Source organism: Ursus americanus, chromosome 16 (genome assembly GCF_024610735.1).
Source record: "Ursus americanus isolate L20-20 chromosome 16, mUrsAme1.1.p, whole genome shotgun sequence".
In the NCBI taxonomy this organism is placed as follows: Eukaryota; Metazoa; Chordata; class Mammalia; order Carnivora; family Ursidae; genus Ursus; species Ursus americanus.
The window spans coordinates 30,293,914-30,313,704 of NC_142142.1; the positions used below are offsets into that span (position 1 = coordinate 30,293,914).

Sequence of the window (19,791 nt, forward strand, 5' to 3'; positions counted from 1 at the left end):
GGTGGCGAAGTTGATGGCTTCCGCGCAGTTGAAACCATGGTTGAAGCCAGAGTGGTAGCCGTAGGGAAATGTCACCATGAACTCGCCAGCCTCCTGCGTGATCCGGCTGAAGGGGATCCCGTTGTCCTTGAGGACGGTGGGCGAGATGAGAGCCACCTTGTGCCGCAGGAAGGCCTCGCAGGTGCGGGCGCTGCCCGGGAAGAGCTCCGTGGCCAGGCGTTCCAGGCGCTGGCCGTGCTCTGGCGGCACCGCGTACCAAGTCTTGGGCTCCCCGAAGTGCAGGTAGTTGATGCTGTAAAGGTCCATGTCCTCCGTGTGCCAGGCGAACGTGGTCTTCCACATGCCAAAGTACAGGTAGGGGGTGTTGACGCCCTCGATGACCACGCCGCACTCCTGCTCCAGCAGGTCCTGAATGGTCCCCAGGTGTCCAAGGTTCCACTCTTTCGTGTTTTCGTCAAACAAGGAGCCGCTGATGTCAGCGCCGTAGATCGGAGAATCGTAGAGGCGGGTTTTCCAGTATTTTCGCTCCAAATCCTCAAAATCCGAGTGTGGTGGAGTCCGATACTTTCCGCTGTTTGCCAGTTGGCGATATTCCCCCACAGTCGTGGCTTTCTTCTTTTTGTGGTACTGGGTGAAGACGCCTGCCTGCCCGGACACCACCTGCTGGAGGGGAGCTGCTATTAAGATGTCACTGATGTCATCATAGGTCTGTCTGGCTTTCCATCCCCTGGGTGGAATCACCTTGGCGAGACCTGCTCGGTGTGCACCTTGGGATTCCATGTAAGCAATATACTTATCAAAATCACTAAACTCTTCTTTGGTTGGATGAAATATCATTATGGTACAACTTGAGTTCTGAACACAGTTGGCCTTAGACTTCATAGCTTCCATTAACAAGCACCAAACTCCAAAGTTTTTAGGTATGTTCTAGATAGTTGAGGATGCTGGAAAATGCTTTTTAAAAAATGGGTTTGAGTGTCTGAGTCACTAGGAACCACCAGTGGACCTTTATGCAAATGAAATGATAACGTTTGTTAGGCTTGCTGATTCACCAGGGAACAATGCTCTAGGGAGAAGCGTTACCTAGAACGAGTGGTGGCTGAGCCTGTAGCGCTCCTCAGTCAGTACCCAGCTCCGTTCCCTGGAGGGCTACAGATTCACTCAGTCTTGGGTGGGTCTCCTAAAGGTTATGTCTTCAGGGCAGTGTTTAGACAAAGCCTAAAAGGAAGAATACAAAAAGGTTGAAAATTAATGTTGCAAAAAATACTAGAGAGTTACAAATAAAATACCACTATGGAATATTATTGCACACTCAAAGAAAGGCTAAAAGTTTATAAGATTGACAAAACAAGAGGTGGTGTGGATGTGAAACAACGGGAAGGGTCATACTCTTAATGGAAATCATTACATTCACCTTGGAAAACTATTCGGACAGTATATACTAAAATTGAGCATCTGTATGTGTAAAATTGAACACATACATGTGCTATGATTGAACTGTTACCACATGTCTTGGTAATGTGCATGGCTCTGCACTGAAAGCCACCTCCAAGAATGCTTATAATAACACTATTTCTAGTAGCCAAATACTGGAAACAACCTAAATACTCATCAGCAGTAGAATGGATAAATACATTATGGTATATTCATACAATGGAATATAATACAGCAATGAGGATAAACAAAAATTACACAGATATATAAATAATAATTTTATAATGATTATACTGAGCAAAATCATCCAGACTCAAAAGAATACCTATTCCATGATTCCATCTTTATAAAGATAAAAATGAAGGAAAGTAATCTATATTAGAATTCAGAGTAGTGGTTACCTTTGGGAAGGAAAGAGGTTGTGAGTGGGGGTATAAGGGAGCCTCTGGAGCTTGTTAGTGTTCTTGTTTTAAACCTAGGTGCTAGTTACACAGCCATCAGAAGAGCTAATTGTGATAATTCATCAAGCTATGATGATTTTCACAAATTTCCATATGTTTATCTAAAAATAGAGTTTAGATGCAGCTCAGCCACAATAGTAGGGTGCACAGAGCCCACACAGTAGACACCTCTGAAGTGCCTGGCTTTAGTGAACAGGAGGCATTGTGTTATAGGGCACCACAGGGCCACCACTTTCCAAGATCAGGAGACATAGCTGACTTTCCTAATACATAGGAAGAGACAGAGAGTTTGACAAAATGAGGAGACAGAGGAATATGTCCCAAATGAAAGAAGAGGACAAAACCACAGCAAAAGAGCTAAATGAAATGGAGACAAGCAATATGCCTGATAAAGAATTACAAGCAGTGATCATAAGGACTTGAGAAGAGAGTGGAGGATCTCAGTGAGACCTTCAACAAAGAGAGAGAAAACATAGGGGCGCCTGGGTGGCTCAGTCGTTAAGCGTCTGCCTTTCCCTGGCGGCTTTCCCTGGCGGTTTGCCGTAGGGTTTGCCCTGCCTTCGGCTCAGGGCATGATCCTAGAGTCCTGGGATCGAGCCCCACATCAGGCTCTTCTATTGGGAGCCTGCTTCTTCCTCTCCCACTCCCCCTGTCTGTGTTCCCTCTCTCGATGGCTCTCTCTCTTTGTCAAATAAATAAAATCTTTAAAAAAAAGAGAGAGAGAGAGAAAATATAAAAAAAGAACCAATCTGAGATAAAAAAACGCAATAACTGAAATTTAAAAATATACTGGAGGGAATCAAAAGCAGATTAGAGGAGGCAGATGAGTAGATCAGCAACTTGGAACACAGGGTAATAGAAAGCAACAAAGCTGGGGGGGAGGAGTTATGATGGCGGAGGAGTAGGGGACCCCTTTTTCAGCCGGTCCCCTGAGTCGAGCTGGATAGGTACCAGACCAGCCTGAACATCCAAGGAATCAGCATGAGACGCAGGAAGATACATCTGGATCTCTACAAATGAACATCTCCAGCGCTGAGTATTGTGGTACAAAGCGGGGAACCGTGAAACCGCGCACAGATATCGGAAGATAAATGGAAGGGGGAGGGAGCCGCCGCGTTTGGGCACCGGAAGTGGTAGCCACCTGCATGGGGGAGCGGGCAGACTCGCGGACCGGCACCCGTGAGAGAACAGACTGAGACCGTGAGCGGGGGAACGCATGCCACCAGACTGAAAACCAGAGTTCCGGTGCGCTCACTGGAATCAGACTGAGACCGGAAGCTCCGGGAGCGCGGGGGCGGCTGGCGGCTGGCAGTGTTAGAAACACAAAGGACAGAGACGCGCCGGCCCTGGAAGTGAGGGCTGGGACACCAGGTGTGGGGCGCACATCCCGGGACACTGCAGGGATGAGCAGCACCAACAGAAACAGAGTTAAAGTGGCCAGAACATCAATGGAGAATGGCACGCGATCCCTCTGTTCTGAGATAGAGGCTGAGATTCGGCTACTGCTGCTTTGACTCTCAGAAGAGGCACGGCAAACCGCCAAGGAAAGCCGCCAGAGAACAAAAGCCTGGCAATACCAGCTCACAGTGTGCCCATCCCCATCCCCCCTCGCAGGGGACACGGAGACTCTACCCAAACAGGGCTGCCTGAGTATCGGCGTGGCAGGCCCCTCCCCCAGAAGGCAGGCTGAAAAGTCAAGAAGCCCACATCCCTAAGATCCCTATAAAACAAGGGCTCACTGCCTGGGTCCCAGTCAATAATTTGGGCTCTGGACAACCCCGCAACCTCTCCTCATCAGAATGACAGAAGGAGAAATCCCCCACAGCAAAGAAAAGACAATGAGTCTGTGGCCTCTGCCACAGAACTAATGGATATGGATATAACCAAATTATCAGAAATGGAATTCAGAGTAACAATGGTCAAGATGATGTGTAGACTTGAAAAAAGTATTAACGAAAATGTTAATGAGAATATAAAACTCTAAGGGTGGAAATGAGAGCGAATCTGGCAGAAATTAAAAATTCTATGAGCCAAATGCAGTCAAAACTAGAGGCTCTGATGGCCAGGATCACTGAGGCAGAAGAACATATCAGTGAATTGGAGGATGGGTTAGTAGAAGACAAAGCTAAAATAGAATGTGGACTTTAAAAAATCCACGTTCAAGAATGTAGGTTACGGGAGATTACTGACTCAATGAAACGTTCCAATGTCAGAATCATTGGCATCCCCGAGGGGGTGGAGAAAAACAGAGCTCTAGAAGAGATATTTGAACAAATTGTAGCTGAAAACTTCCCTAATCTAGCAAGGGAAACAAACATTCGTGTCCAAGAGGCAGAGAGGACCCCTCCCAAGCTCAACCATGACAGACCTACACCACGTCACGTCATAGTGCATTTCGAAAATATTAGATCCAAGGATACAGTATTGAAAGTGGCCAGGGCAAAGAAGTTTCTCACGTACCAAGGCAAAGGTATCAGAATTACGTCAGACCTGCCTACACAGACCTGGAATGAGAGAAAGGGTTATGGGGGCATTTTTAAAGCTCTTTCAGAGAAAAACATGCATCCAAGGATCCTTTATCCAGCAAGGCTGTCATTCAGAATTGATGGAGAAATAAAGACCTTCCAGAATCGCCAGTCATTGACCAATTTCGTAACCACGAAACCAGTCCTACAGGAGATATTAAGGGGGGTTCTATAAAGGTAAAAAGGCCCCAAGAGTGATACAGAACAGAAAGTCACAATCTATAGAAACAAAGGCTTTACTGGCAACATGGCATCATTAAAATCATATCTCTCAATATTCAGTCTCAATGTAAATGGCCTAAATGCTTCCATAAAACACCACAGGGTTGCAGATTGGATAAAAAGACATGACCCATCCAGTTGCTGTCTACAAGAGACTCATTTTGAACCTAAAGATACATTCAGACTGAAAGTAAAGGGATGGAATACCATCCTTCACGCCAATGGGCCTCAAAAGAAAGCTGGGGTAGCAATTCTCATATCAGACAGATTGAATTTTAAACTAAAGGCTATAGTTAGAGACACAGAAGGGCACTACATTATTCTTAAAGGATGTATCCAACAAGTGGATATGACAATTATAAATATATATGCCCCCAACAGGGGAGCAGCCAGATACACAAGCCAACTCTTAACCACAATAAAGAGACATATAGATAAAAATACGTTAATAGTAGGGGACCTCAACACTCCACTATCAGCAATAGACAGATCACCTAAGCAAGAAATCAACAAAGAAACAAGAGCTTTGAATGCCATACTTGACGAGTTGGACCTCATAGATAAATATAGAACACTACACCCCAGAACCAAAGAATACTCATTCTGTTCTATTCTAATGCCCATGGAACATTCTCAAGAATAGACCATGTTCTGGGACACAAAACAGGTCTCAACTGATACCAAAAGACTGAAATTTTTCCCTGCATATTCTCAGACCACAACACTTTGAAAGTGGAACTCAACCACAAGGAAAAATTTGGAAGAAACTCAAACACTTGGAGACTAAGAGCCATCCTGCTCAGGAATGACTCAATAAACCAGGATATCAAAAATCAGTTTAAACAATTTATGGAGACCAACGAGAATGAAAACACAATGGTCCAAAACCTATGGGATACTGCAAAGGCAGTCCTAAGGGGGAAATACATAGCCATCCAAGCCTCACTCAAAAGAATAGAAAAATCTAAAATGCAGTTTTATATTCTCACCTCAAGAAGCTGGAACAGCAACAGAGAGACAGGCCTAATCCACGCACGAGGAAGCAGTTGACCAAGATTAGAGCAGAAATCAATGAATTAGAAACCAAGAGTACAGGGGCGCCTGGGCGGCACAGTGGTTAAGCGTCTGCCTTCGGCTCAGGGCATGATCCCGGCGTTATGGGATCGAGCCCCACATCAGGCTCCTCCGCTAGGAGCCTGCTTCTTCCTCTCCCATTCCCCTGCTTGTGTTCCCTCTCTCACTGGCTATCTCTATCTCTGTCAAATAAATAAATAAAATCTTTAAAAAGAAAAAAAAGAAATCAAGAGTACAGTAGAGCAGATCAACAGAACTAGAAGCTGGTTCTTTGAAAGAATTAATAAAATTGACAGACCACTGGCAAGACTTATCCAAAAGAATAGAGAAAGGACCCAAATTAATAAAATTATGAATGAAAAAGGAGAGGTCACAACTAACACCAATGAAATTGGAAGGATTATTAGAAACTTTTATCAACAGCTTTATGCCAATAAATTAAGCAAACTGGAAGAGATGGAGGACTTCCTGGAAACCTATAAACTACCAAGACTGAAACAGGAAGAAATTGATTTTTTAAACAGGCCAATTAATTATGAAGAGATTGAAACAGTGATAAACAACCTTCCAAAAAATAAAACTCCAGGCCCGGACGGTTTTCCTGGGGAATTCTACCAAACATTCAAAGAAGAAATAATACCTATTCTCATAAAGCTATTTCAAAAAATAGAAACAGAAGGAAAGCTACCAAACTCATTCTATGAAGCCAATATTAGCTTGATCCCCAAACCAGGCAAAGACCCCCTCAAAAAGGAGAATTACAGACCGATTTCCCTAATGAATATGGACGCCAAAATTGTCAAAAAGATCCTGGCTAATGGAATCCAACAGTACATTAAAAGGATTATCCATCATGACCAAGTGGAATTCATACCTGGGATGCAAGCCTGGTTCAACATTTGCAAATCAATCAGTGTCTTAGATTCTATCCAGAAGGAAAAAGCCAAAAATCATATGATTCTCTCAATAGATGCAGAAAAAGCATTTGACAAAATACAGCATCCTTTCCTGATTAAAACCCTTCAGAGTGTAGGGATAGAGGGTACATTCCTCAATCTCATAAAAACCATCTATGAAAAGCCTACAGCAAATATCATTCTCAATGGGGAAAAGCTGGAAGCCTTTCCCTTAAGATCAGGAACACGACAAGGATGCCCACTCTCGCCACTATTATTCAACATAGTACTAGAAGTCCTTGCAACAGCAATCAGACAACAAAAAGGGATAAAACGTATCCAAATTGGCAATGAAGAAGTCAAACTGTCTCTCTTCGCAGATGACATGATACTCTATATGGAAAACCCAAAAGAATTCACTCCCAAACTATTAGAAGTTATAGAGCAATTCAGTAATGTGGCGGGATACAAAATCAATGCTCAGAAATCAGTTGCATTTCTATACAGGAATAATGAGACTGAAGAAAGAGAAATTAGGAATCCATCCCATTTACAATAACACCAAAACCATACGTTACCTTGGAATTAACTTAACCAGAGATGTAAAGGATCTATATTCTAGAAACTATAAAACACTCTTGAAAGACATTGAAGAAGACACAAAAAGATGGAAAAATATTCCATGCTCATGGATCAGAAGAATTAACATAGTTAAAACGTCCATGCTACCCAGAGCAATCTACACTTTCAATGCTATCCCGATCAAAATACCAATGACATTTTTCAAAGAACTGGAACAAATAGTCCTTAAATTTGTATGGAAACAGAAAAGGCCCCGAATCGCCAAGGAACTGTTGAAAAGGAAAAACAAAGCTGGGGGCATCACAATGCCAGATTTTGAGCTGTACTACAAAGCTGTGATCACAAAGACAGCATGGTACTGGCACAAAAACAGACACATAGACCAATGGAATAGAATAGAGAACCCAGAAATGGACCCTTGGCTCTTTGGGGAACTAATCTTTGATAAAGCAGGAAAAAACATCTGGTGGAAAAAGACAGTCTCTTCAATAAATGGTGCTGGGAAAATTGGAGAGCTACATGCAAAAGAATGAAACTTGACCATTCTCTCACACCATACACAAAGATAAACTCCAAATGGAAGGAAGACCTCGATGTGAGACAGGAATCCATCAAAATCATAGAGGAGAACATAGACAGCAACCTCTACGACATCAGCCAAAGCAACCTTTTTCATGACACATCTCCAAAGGCAAGAGAAACAAAAGATAAAATGAACTTGTGGGACTTCATCAAGATAAAAAGCTTCCGCACAGCCAAGGAAATAGTCAAAAAAACGAAGAGGCAGCCCACAGAATGGGAGAATATATTTGCAAATGATACTATAGATAATAGACTGGTATTCAAGATCTATAAAGAACTTCTCAAACTCAATACACAAGAAACCAATAAACAAATCATAAAATGGGCAGAAGATATGAACAGACACTTTTCCAATGATGACATACAAATGGCTAACAGACACATGAAAAAATGTTCAAAATCATTAGCTATCAGGGAAATTCAAATCAAAACCACACTGAGATACCACCTTACGCCAGTTAGAATGGCAAAAATAGACAAGGCAAGAAACAACAATTGTTGGAGAGGATGTGGAGAAAGGGGATCCCTCCTACATTGTTGGTGGGAATGCAAGTTGGTACAGCCACTCTGGAAAACAGTGTGGAGGTCCCTCAAAAAGTTAAAAATTGAGCTACCCTATGACCCAGCCATTGCACTACTGGGTATTTACCCCAAAGATACAGACGTAGTGAAGAGAAGGGCCACATGCACCCCAATGTTCATAGCAGCATTGTCCACAATAGCTAAATCATGGAAGGAACTGAGATGCCCTTCAACAGATGACTGGAGTAAGAAGTTGTGGTCCATATATACAATGGAATATTACTCAGCTATCAGAATGAATGATTTCTCAACATTTGCTGCAACATGGATGGCACTGGAGGAGATAATGCTAAGTGAAATAAGTCAAGCAGAGAAAGACAACTATCATATGATTTCTCTCATCTATGGAACATAAGAACTAGGATGATCGGTAGGGGAAGAAAGGGATAAAGAAAGGGGGGGGTAATCAGAATGGGGAATGAAGCATGAGAGACTATGGACTCTGAGAAACAAACTGAGGGCTTCAGAGGGGAGGGGGGTGGGGGAATGGGATAGACTGGTGATGGGTAGTAAGGAGGGCACATATTGCATGGTGCACTGGGTGTTATACACAACTAATGAATCATCGAACTTTACATCAAAAACCAGGATGTACTGTATGATGACTAACAGAATATAATAAAAAAACATTAAAAAAAAAAGAAAGCAACAAAGCTGAATAGCAAAAAGAAAAAAGAATAATAAGAAATGAGAATAGGTTAAGGGAACTCCATGACATCATCCAGGGTAATAACATTTGCATTATAAGGACCTCAGAATAATAGAGAGAGAAGGGGGCAGAAAATTTATTTGAAGCAATAACCAAAAACTTCCCTAATCTGGCAAAGGAAACAGACATCTAGATCCAGGAAGCACAGAGCATTCCCAACAAAATTAACCCAAAGAGGTCCACACCAAGACATGTAATAATTAAAATGGCAAAAAGTAGTGATAGAGAATTTGAAAAGCAGAAAGAGAAAACAGTTACAGATGAAGAAAACCCCATAAGGCTATCAGCTAATTTTTCAGTAGAAACTTTGCAGGCCAGGAGAGAGTGACATGATATAGTCAAGTACTGAAAGAATACTCTACTTAGCACCGTTATCATTCAGAATGAAAGGAGAAACAAAGACTTTCCCAGACAAACAAAAGTTAAAGTTCATCACCCCTAAAGCAGGCTTATAAGAAACACTAAAGGGAATTCTTTGGGAGGAAAGAAAAGGCCATAACCAGGAATAAGAAAAAAAAAGTTTCACAGCCAAATACAAACATATAATAAAAGTAGTAGATTAATCACTTATAAAACCAATATGGAGGTTAAACCAAAAAAGCAGTAAAATCAACTAAATCTATAAAAATCAGCCAAGGGATTCACAAAACAAAAGCATATAAAGTATGACATCATATACATAAAACATGGGAGGGGGGAGTAAAAACTTTGTGCTTTTAGAAAGTGTTCAAAGTTAAGTGACCATCAACTTAATATAGACTGCTACATGCAGAAGATGTTATATATGATCCTAATGGTAACCAAAACTCAAAAACCTGTAATACATACATAAAAAATAAAGAGAAAGGAATCCAAACATATCACTAAAGAAAGCCATCAATCCACAAAGGAAAAGAGCAAGGGAAGAAGAAAGGAACATAGAAGAACTACAAAAACAAATGTAAAACAAGGAGCAAAATGACAATAAGTACACACCTATCAATAATTACTTTTTTTCAGTAATTACTTTAAATGTAAATGGGCTAAATGCTCTAATCAAAAGACATAGAGTGACTCAATGGATAAAAAATTAAGACCATCTATATGTTGCCTACAAGAGACTCACTTCAGATCTAGACACATGCAGATTAAAAGTAAAGGGACGAAAAACATTTACCATGCAAATGGAGGTGGAAAGAAATCTGTGGTAGCAATACTTATATTGGACAAAATAGACTTTAAAACAAAGGTTATAGCAAGAGACAAAGGAATATACTACATAATGATAAAGGGAACAATCCAACAAAAGGATATAACAACTGTAAATATGCACCAATATGGGAGCACCTAAATACATAAAGCAACTATTGATTGACATAAAAGAAGAAATTGACAGTAATGCAATAATAGTAGGGGACTTTAACCCCCACTATATCAATGGATACATCATGCAGACAGAAAATCAACAAGGAAACAGTGGCTTTGAAATGAAACAATGGGAAGGGTCATACTCTTAATGGAAATCATTACATTCACCTTGGAAAACTATATGGACAGTATATACTAAAATTGGGCATCTGCATGTGTAAACCTAACAGATAAATTCAGAACATTCCATCCCCTAACAGTGGAAAGCACATTCTTTTCAAGTGCACATGGAACATTCTCCAGAATAGATCACATCAGGCCACAAAACAAGTCTCAATAAATTCAAAAGGAATGAAATCTTATCATGTATCTTTTCTGACCACAACAGTATGAAACCAGAAATCAAGAAAAAAAAAGAACTAAAATACATGGATGTTAAATATTATTAAACAATAAATGGGTCAACCAATAAGTTAAAGAGGAAATAAAAAAAATACAGGAAGACAAATAAAAAGGAAAAAACAACAGTCCAAAATCTTTGGGATGCAGCAAAAGTTGTCCTAAGAGGGAAGTTTATAGCAGTCCGGGTCTACCTCAAGAAACAAGAACAATCTCAAATAAACAACCTGAACTCACACTTAAAAGAGCTAGAAAAGGAAGGATAAGCAAAGCTCAAAGCCAGTAGGAAGAAGGAAATAAAAAGGATTAAAGCAGAAATAAATGGAGACGAAAAATCCAATGGAAGAGTTCAATGAAACCAGGATAAGATAAACAAACTTGATAAACCTTTAGCCAGACTTATCAAGAAAAAAGAGAGAGGACTCCCAATAATAAAATCAGAAACAAAGGAGAAGAAATAACTGACACCCCAAAAATAAAAAAGATTATAAGATAATATTATGAAAAATTATATGCTAACAAATTGGACAACCTAGAAGAAATGGATAAATTCTTAGAAATATATAATCTTCCAAAACTGAATCAGAAAGAAATAGAAAATTTGAACAGACCAATTAATAGCAATGAAATTAAATCAGTTATCAAAGGCTTCCAAAAAAACAAAAGTCCAGAACCAGATGGCTCTACAGGTGAATTCTACCAAGGATTTAAAGAGTTAATACCTATCCTTGTCAAACTACTCCAAAAAATAGAAAAGGAAGAAAAACTTTCAAATTCATTCTACGAGGCTAGCATTACCCCGATATCAAAACCATACAAAGACACACAAAAAAGAGAATTACAGGCCAATATCTCTGATGAACATAGATGCAAAAAATCATTAACACAATATTAGCACACTGAATCCAACAATACATTAAAAAAAATCATTCACCATCATCGAGTGTAATCTATTCCTGGGATGCAAGAGTGATTCAGAATTCACAAATCAATCAACATGATACATCACATCAACAAGAGAAAGGATATGATCATCTCAATAGATGCAGAAAAAGCATTTGACAAAGTACAACATCCATTCTTTATGTATTCAAAATAGGTTTATAATAGAGGCCAAATATGAAAAACCCATAGCTAACATCATACTCAATGGTGAAAAATTGAGAGCTTTTCCTTTAAGATCAGGAACAAGACAGGAACATCCATTCTCACCACTTTTATTCAACACAGTACTAGAAGTCCTAACCACAGCATCAGATAAGAAAAAGAAATAAACAACATCCAAATTGGCAAGGGAGAAGTAAAGCTGTCACTATTTGCAGATGACATGATACTATATAAAAGAAACTCTAAATACTCCTCAAAAAAACCACTAGAACTGATAAAGTAAGGTGTCAGTAAGGACTCAGGATACAAAATCAATGTACAGAAATCTGTTGCATTTCTACACGCAAATAATGAAGCAGCAGAAAGAGAATTTAAGAAAACAATCCCATGTACAATTGCACTAAAAATAATAAAATACCTAGGAATAAACTTAACCAAGGAGGTGAAAGACCTGTACTCTGAAAACTATGAAACATGGATAAAAGAAATTAAAGATGACACACAAAAAAAGATATTTTGTGCTCATGGATTATTAAAATATTGTTAACCAATATTGTTAAATATTTTTAAAATATCATACTACCCAAAGCAATCTACAGATTTAATGCAATCCCTATCAAAATACCAACATTCTTCACAGAACTAGAACAAATAATCCTAAAATTTGTATGGAACCACAAAAGACTGAATAGCCAAAGCCATCTTGAAAAAGAAAAGCAAAGCTGGAGATATCACAATCCCAGATCGCAAGATACACTACAAAGCTGTAGTAATCAAAATAGTATGGTACGGGCACAAAAATAGACAATAGGTCAATGAAAACAGGTCATTGGAACAGAAAAGAGAGCCTATAAACCCATGCTTCTATGGTCAATTAATCTACGACAAAAGAGGCAAGAATATGCAATGGGAAAAAGACAGCCTCTTCAACAGATGGTGCTGGGAAAATTGGACAGCTATATAAAAAAGAATGAAACTGAACCACTTTCTTATACCATACACAGAATAAACTCAAAATATTAAGGACCTAAATGGGGAGATCTAAAACCATAAATTTCCTAGAAGAAAACACAGGCAGTAATTTCTTTGACACCAATCATAGAAACATTTTTCTAGAAAAATCTCCTCGGGGAAAGGAAACAAAAGCAAAAATAAATGATTGGGCCTGACCTAAATGGGGAGATCTGAAACTGTAAAATTCCTAGAAGAAAACATAGGCAGTAATTTCTTTTTAAGAATTAATTAATTTATTTGACAGAGAGAGAGATAGCCAGTGAGACAGGGAACACAAGCAGGGGGAGTGGGAGAGGAAGAAGCTGGCTCCCAGCAGAGCAGTGAGCCCGATGTGGGGCTTGATCCCAGGACCCTGGGATCACGCCCTGAGCCGAAGGCAGATGCTTAACGACTGAGCCACCCAGCACCCCATTTTCTTTGACATCAGTCATAGAAACATTATTCTAGGTCTGTCTCCTCAGGCAAGGGAAACAAAAGCAAAAATCAATGATTGGGACTACATCAAAATAAAAAGCTTTTGCACAGCCAAGGAAACCATCAACAAAACAAAAAGGCAACCTATAAATGGGAGAGGATATTTGCAAATGATATATCTGATAAGGGTTAATATCCAAAATATAGAAAGAACTTATACAACTCAACACCAAAAATGAACAGACAAAAGCACACACCAATCTGATTAAAAAATGGACAAAGGACCTGAATAGACATTTTTCCAAAGACCAACATACAGATGGCCAACAGACACATGAAAAGACGCTCAACATCATTAATCATCAAGGAAATGCAAATTAAAACCACAATAAGATATCATTTACACATAACAGCATGGCAAAAAGAAAAAAGAAAAAATAATAAGTGTTGGCAAGGATGTGGAGAAAAAGGAACCCTCACGTACCATTTGTTGGTACGCATGCAAATTGATGAACCCGTTGTGGGAAACAGTATAGAGGTTCCTCAAAAAATTAAAACTAGAATTATCATATGATCCACTAATTCCACTACTGGGTACTTACCCAAAGAATATCAAAACACTTATTTTCAAAGACATATGCACTCCCTCTGTTTATTGAAGCATTATTTACAATAGCCAAGATATGTAAGTAACCCAAGAGTCCATCAGTAGATGAATGGATAAAGAAGAAATGGAATATTACTCAGCCATAAAAAAGAATGAGACCTTGCCACATGTAACAACATGGATGGACCTAGAGGTTATAACGCTAAGTAGAATAAATTAAACAGAGAAAGACAAATACCATATAATTTCACTCATATGTGGAATTAAAGAAACAAAACAAATGAATAAACAAACAAAAAGAACAAAAAACACTCTTTTAAAAAATTTTTTAACTTTTAAAATGTATTTTAATTTGAATACACTTAATGTACAGAGTTGTATTAGTTTCAGGTGTACAATATAGTGATTCAACAATTCTACACATTATCATGTTGAGCACTGGATAATATCTAGAATGGCTGAATTATTACATTGTATAACTAAATCTAATATAACATTGCTTGTTAATTATACCTCAATAAAAAAGAAAAATAATAAAAATAAAATAAAGGTAGCGTTTAGGTATTAAGCCAACATTAAAGAAGACTAAGACACATATTTCATTGTATTAAAACAATAGTGACTAAAAATAAACAAACTAAACATTGAATTGAAGGAGCTAGAAAATAGGAGGAAGGGGGAGGATTAAAAAATGACAAGGAAAAAGATGAAATTAATGAAAGATAATACATGCAAAACGGGTGAAGACCAAAAATGTTCTTTGAAGAGACTAATGAAAACAATACACCATGAGCATAACTGACCATAAGAGAGAAGATAATGAACAATACTAGGAATTAAATGGTGCACAAATCTAGTAGATTTGTAGAAAAAAATTTAAAACTCCAAAGAGAATCTTATGAGCATCTTGACATATAAATTTTCAAAAGAGAATAATTTTCTACAGAGGAAACATATGCAAAATGGATCCAAGAAAAACTAGAAAGCATAAACACAAAAATATGAGAATCCAGTTCAAAGTATGACCCCTAAAAGCCCAAAAGATATATCATATTATAGGCCAATCTAGCAAATTTTTAAGAAACAGTTAACTTTTATTAATGCAAATTCTTTCAGAGTATAGAAAAAGTTAGAAAGCTACTCAGATGAGGCTATTATCTCTGGTAACAAAATCAGAAAAGGACAACAGAAAATCAAGCTCCAGGCCATCTTTAGTTATAAATGTAGATGAAAGCCACATAGGATATTATCCAACCAAATAAAGCAACATATTAAAAGAATAAAACTCATGACCAAATGGAATGTATCCCAGGAATACAAGGATGATTCAACATTTGAAAATCTAATGATATAATTCAGAATATTAACAAAGAAAATGAAACATATCATCATCTTGTAGGTACCAAAAAACCATTGGATAAAATTCAACACTCATTCATGATTTTAAAATTCTTTACTTGTAAACCATTAAGAAATATTTCTATAGTAAGATAAAGGATTTCAATATAAGAAATAGCAAGTATCGTTCTTAACAGTGAAACAAAAGAAACATTCTTAACAAAAAAAAAAACAAAACCCAATCCCGTATCATTGTGCCTGTGCTCTCTCTCAAATAAATAAATCTTAAAAAAAAAAAAAGATGCATCAGCTATTTCATTAATGCAATCTCAAGAGGTCCTTTAATAGTATTTGCTAATCCTTTTATACTTCTAATCTCTCAGTTTTCCTGCTCTCCAAACATTCTGTTTTATCTTCCCCATCTTCAAGTTTGGGCATGCCTACTCCATCCCACTTAGAATCCTTCAAATGTCCTAAAAGTCCCTTCCTACATGATCTGGTCCACCATTACCTCTTTTTTTTTCTTTTTTAAGATTTTATTTATTTGAGAGCGAGAGCATGAGTGGGAGTGGGGGGTCAGAGGGAGGAGCAGACCCCCCACTGAGCAGAGAGCCCAACCCAGGGCTCAATCCCAGGACCCTGGGATCATGACTTGAGCTGAAGGCAGCTGCTTAGCCAACTGAGTCACCCAGGTGCCCCCCACCATTACCTCCTGATGCTCAATATCACCGCTTTCTGCTCTACCCCGTGCTCTCTCAGTTTGAACCACATTCCTGTGTCTCAAAACAGCCTGGAGTAGGGGCGCCTGGGTGGCTCAGTTGGTTAAGCATCTGCCTTCAGGTCAGGTCGTGATCTCTGGGTCCTTGGATTGAGTCCCACTTCGGACTTCCTGCTCAGAAGGGAGTCAGCTTCTCTCTCTCTCCCTCGGCTCCTTCCCACTGCTCGTTCTCTCTCAAATAAATTTAAAAATCTCAAAAAAAAAAAAAAAAAGCCTGGAGTACTCCTGCCTGATTGTGTTTGTACACAGGCAGCTCTCTTACCTCCCTCAAGTCTCAGCTCAAATATCACCTCCCCGATAGTCTTGGATGAGATGCTTTTCTCTCAAGAAAACATGTACTCTCTCAAGAAAACAACTCCAAATGAGACATGAACTGATGATCAGGACTTACATGTCTCTTCAAAATTCTAATCAAATTGGCCCCACCCCAACTCCATCATCCCTAGTCCAATCACAATTGAATCCAATCAGCTAGCCAACCATCTCTTCTGATTGAACCACTGTTCCTTGTTCTAGTAAATGGTCTCATTTTCAATGTTACCAGCCCACAAAGCATGGGTGTTTGCCTGAATTTTTTTTCTTGGGGATTTCTTACAAGAAAATAAAGAAGGGAAATGACTGCCATCCTTCAACAAATCTGAAATCATATTTTTAAAAAGATTTTATTTATTTACGAGAGAGAGCGCACACAAGCAGGGGGAGGGGCAAAAGGAGAGGGAGAAGCAGATTCCCCACTGAGCAGGGACTCTCAATGCGAGGCTCTATCCCAGGACCCTGAGATCATGACCTGAGCCGAAGGAAGACTTTTGACCAACTGAGTCACCCAGGTGCCCCCTGAGATCATATTTTAAAAATAAAAATAATTTGTAAGCTCAAACAGCTTTGTCCACAGCCAGAACTACTGTGGCTGGAAAAATTGCTAAGAAGATAGCATGTAACTGAGTTAGGAGGAATGGCTGGAAGATGATATGGAGAGGTTAATGCTGGGCTCTTCACTACAAGATAAACATAGACTTACCTATTGGGGGGAGGGGAAAAATAAGCCTACTCCTATCTTAAGTTGGCATGTGAAATCAGAGCAGACCTCCTAGAGATTCTGAATCCACTTGGAGTCACCTACAAAATCACTGGAAATTTGTGAGTGACTGTTTCTGGACAGATTCCCTGGAAGTGTGCCAGGTATCAAGACCACCTTCACGTTTTGTGAGGTCTGGGGGTTATATAAATTTTAGGGTCCTCCTAGGAACAGAAAGATTTCCTTGAGAACACTGCCAGGATGGGAGGAAAAGTACTATAGGAAAGCTAGCACAGTTGTCAGAACACAAAACACCATTAGCATTTGGGTCTGCACAAGAACCAAGGGGAAGAAAAGAAAACCTTGCCAAAGAAATGGGAACTCCTGGAAAGGAGTCAACCACATTATGCTAGAGATCAAGGCATTTACCCTGCAGTCTCCCCAAAAAGATCACTAGCAATCACTTTACCTGCCGCTGCTCAAAATAATAGAAACCAGCCACATCTTCCTCGTTTCCCAAGAGTCTTGGCACCTAAGGGCCCTCCACCTTATTCGAGGTTCATTCAGACAAGAGGAAGCTAGGGCTAGCGCCCAATCCTCTACCATCCCCATCCCCCAGGGAAGTCACCCAGTTTGGCTTCTTTATTAAAAACAAATCCTTTTTCCTTTGGGTCTGGGGTCTGCGGCAAAAATAGCCTAGGAAGGGCTTGCTCTCTGTGACCCGGTGGCTTTTGTCAAAGTGTACCAAACAAATGTTTGCTGCAGACTCAAATGCCAATGGCAGGGGCACTTTGAATCAGCAGTGGTAGCTCTTGGCACCTCTGTTTTCGATGGCACTAAAGAATTTGCAGAGATGGGATAAAGAGGATCAATATACTCCTCTCCTTTTCCAAATTCAGTGTCAAAGGACAAAAGGAGGGTTACAGCTGCTGAAACAGGTCTCTATAGCCCTTGTTGCTAATAAATGCGGGTGAGGGGAGCAGATGACAATCTGGCTCCTCCTTGAGGGAGCAGGACAAATGCAATTAATTTAGACTCTAAAGATTGGGTGGAAGTCAAATAACATCTCTCTCTTCCTATTCCAGATATAACTGATGAGCACTCAAGAGTCTTGGGGATCAAGGGTTATGAAAGAGAAGCAATGTGAATGTGAAATTGTGTTTCCTTAACTCATACTGTATAACTTTGAAGTATTTGTTCCCAAGCCTTGTACAACTGGTGGCCGCCCCCCAAAGACCTATCTAGCATCACAAAAATTTTCCCCGTGAAGAAGGAACATTCAAAGGATAGGGAGAAAGCAAATAGTAAGGTTCCATCAGGGTTAGTGTTTTTCCAGGTAAGTGTATCTCAAAAAGGGACACTGATGGGTTAGGTGGACGTACAAGACAGTATTGTAATCATGGGATATTAAATCTATCCTGAGTTTAAACAAGAAATGAGAGCATGTGGGTGGTGATGGAGAATGAAATAGGATTCAATTTGTGGGCTGAATTTCTCAAATAATCTTGATAGAGCACTAGGAAATGTAAGCTAAGAAAGAGAATGGGATGCTTGAAACAGATTTTTTTTTAAAGTTGGGCGTTTCTTAACTGAGTGTCCATTCTTTGATGCCTTGAAATCTTTTTTACTTATGCTGTTAAACTTCAAACTGTCTGCCTATACCCACATTATCTCATCCATATTTCCCTTCCTCCCTTCTCCATCCTTAAATTCCACCCCTTCTTAACCTGACCCCTTTTCTTCCTTTATTACCCCTGTTTTCCCATCTCCTATAGTTCTCTTTTAGCACTTATCCTTCATACTTTATATAATGTGAACAGCAAGAGTTACCTTTACTTAGCATCTCATTTTGCCACGGCTTTTAGTCAGCATTTCCAAGTATCTCATTCAAACTTCTCTAGTCTATGAAGTTGGTACCATCATTATCCCCATTTTATGGAGGAGACAGCAAGGTATAGAAAAATTAATACTTAGGGGAGGCTGAGTGGCTCAGTTGGTTAAGAGTCTCCCTTCAGCTCAGGTCATGATCCCAGGGTCCTGAGATTGAGCCCCATGTTGGGTTTCTGCTCAGCAGGGAGTCTGCTTCTTCCTCTCCTTCTCCCTCTATCTGCCCCTCTCTCTCTCTGTCAGAGGAACTAAATAAAAACTTTTAAAAAAGTAGAGGCAGAAGTGTCCTTTAAAAAAAAGAAAAATTAATACTTAATAACTTGTGGTCTCAATCTCTAGTTATTTCTGTGCTTGACTAATCTTCCATATGAAAATATTTTGAAAGCATGGTCTATGTCCTGTTCATTATTGTATTTTCCAAAGGATCTTGGTACTTTATATAGTGTGCACTCCAAAAAAAATTATTTTTGCACTCCAAAAATTTATTAAAGAAATAATCAAGTGAGGTCATTTGGTATATACTTGCAGCCTCTCTCCTCCTGCCATCTTCCTTCCTGTGTTCCTTTCTTAAGAGGATATACTCCTCTCCATGGCTAATCTCATTTAAACTCCTTAAATCAACACCTCTCACTTGTTCCAGGACAGTCAATTAAATAATCACTATCATCTTTGTCTTTCTTAAATCATCGTCATAGTCTCTTTCTAATTTAAGCTACTGTACTTTCTCTCACTTTCTTTTCAGTGCCCAATCTGTCAAAAGCTTAAATGAAAATAGACTTTGTTCACAAACCCATTTCCTTATCTTCCTCTCTCCTCCT

General features: G+C 39.4%; 1 protein-coding gene across 1 annotated transcript in view; it reads right to left on the minus strand.

The window, feature by feature from the left end:
• The window catches only part of KDM4D (lysine demethylase 4D), a 39,993-nt gene that overhangs the window by 1,263 nt on the left and 18,939 nt on the right, over positions 1-19,791 (minus strand). The window contains 1 exon segment of the mRNA XM_087868232.1: positions 1-1,218. Coding sequence (XP_087724358.1) covers positions 1-891 — 891 coding nt within the window. The 5' untranslated portion in view covers positions 892-1,218.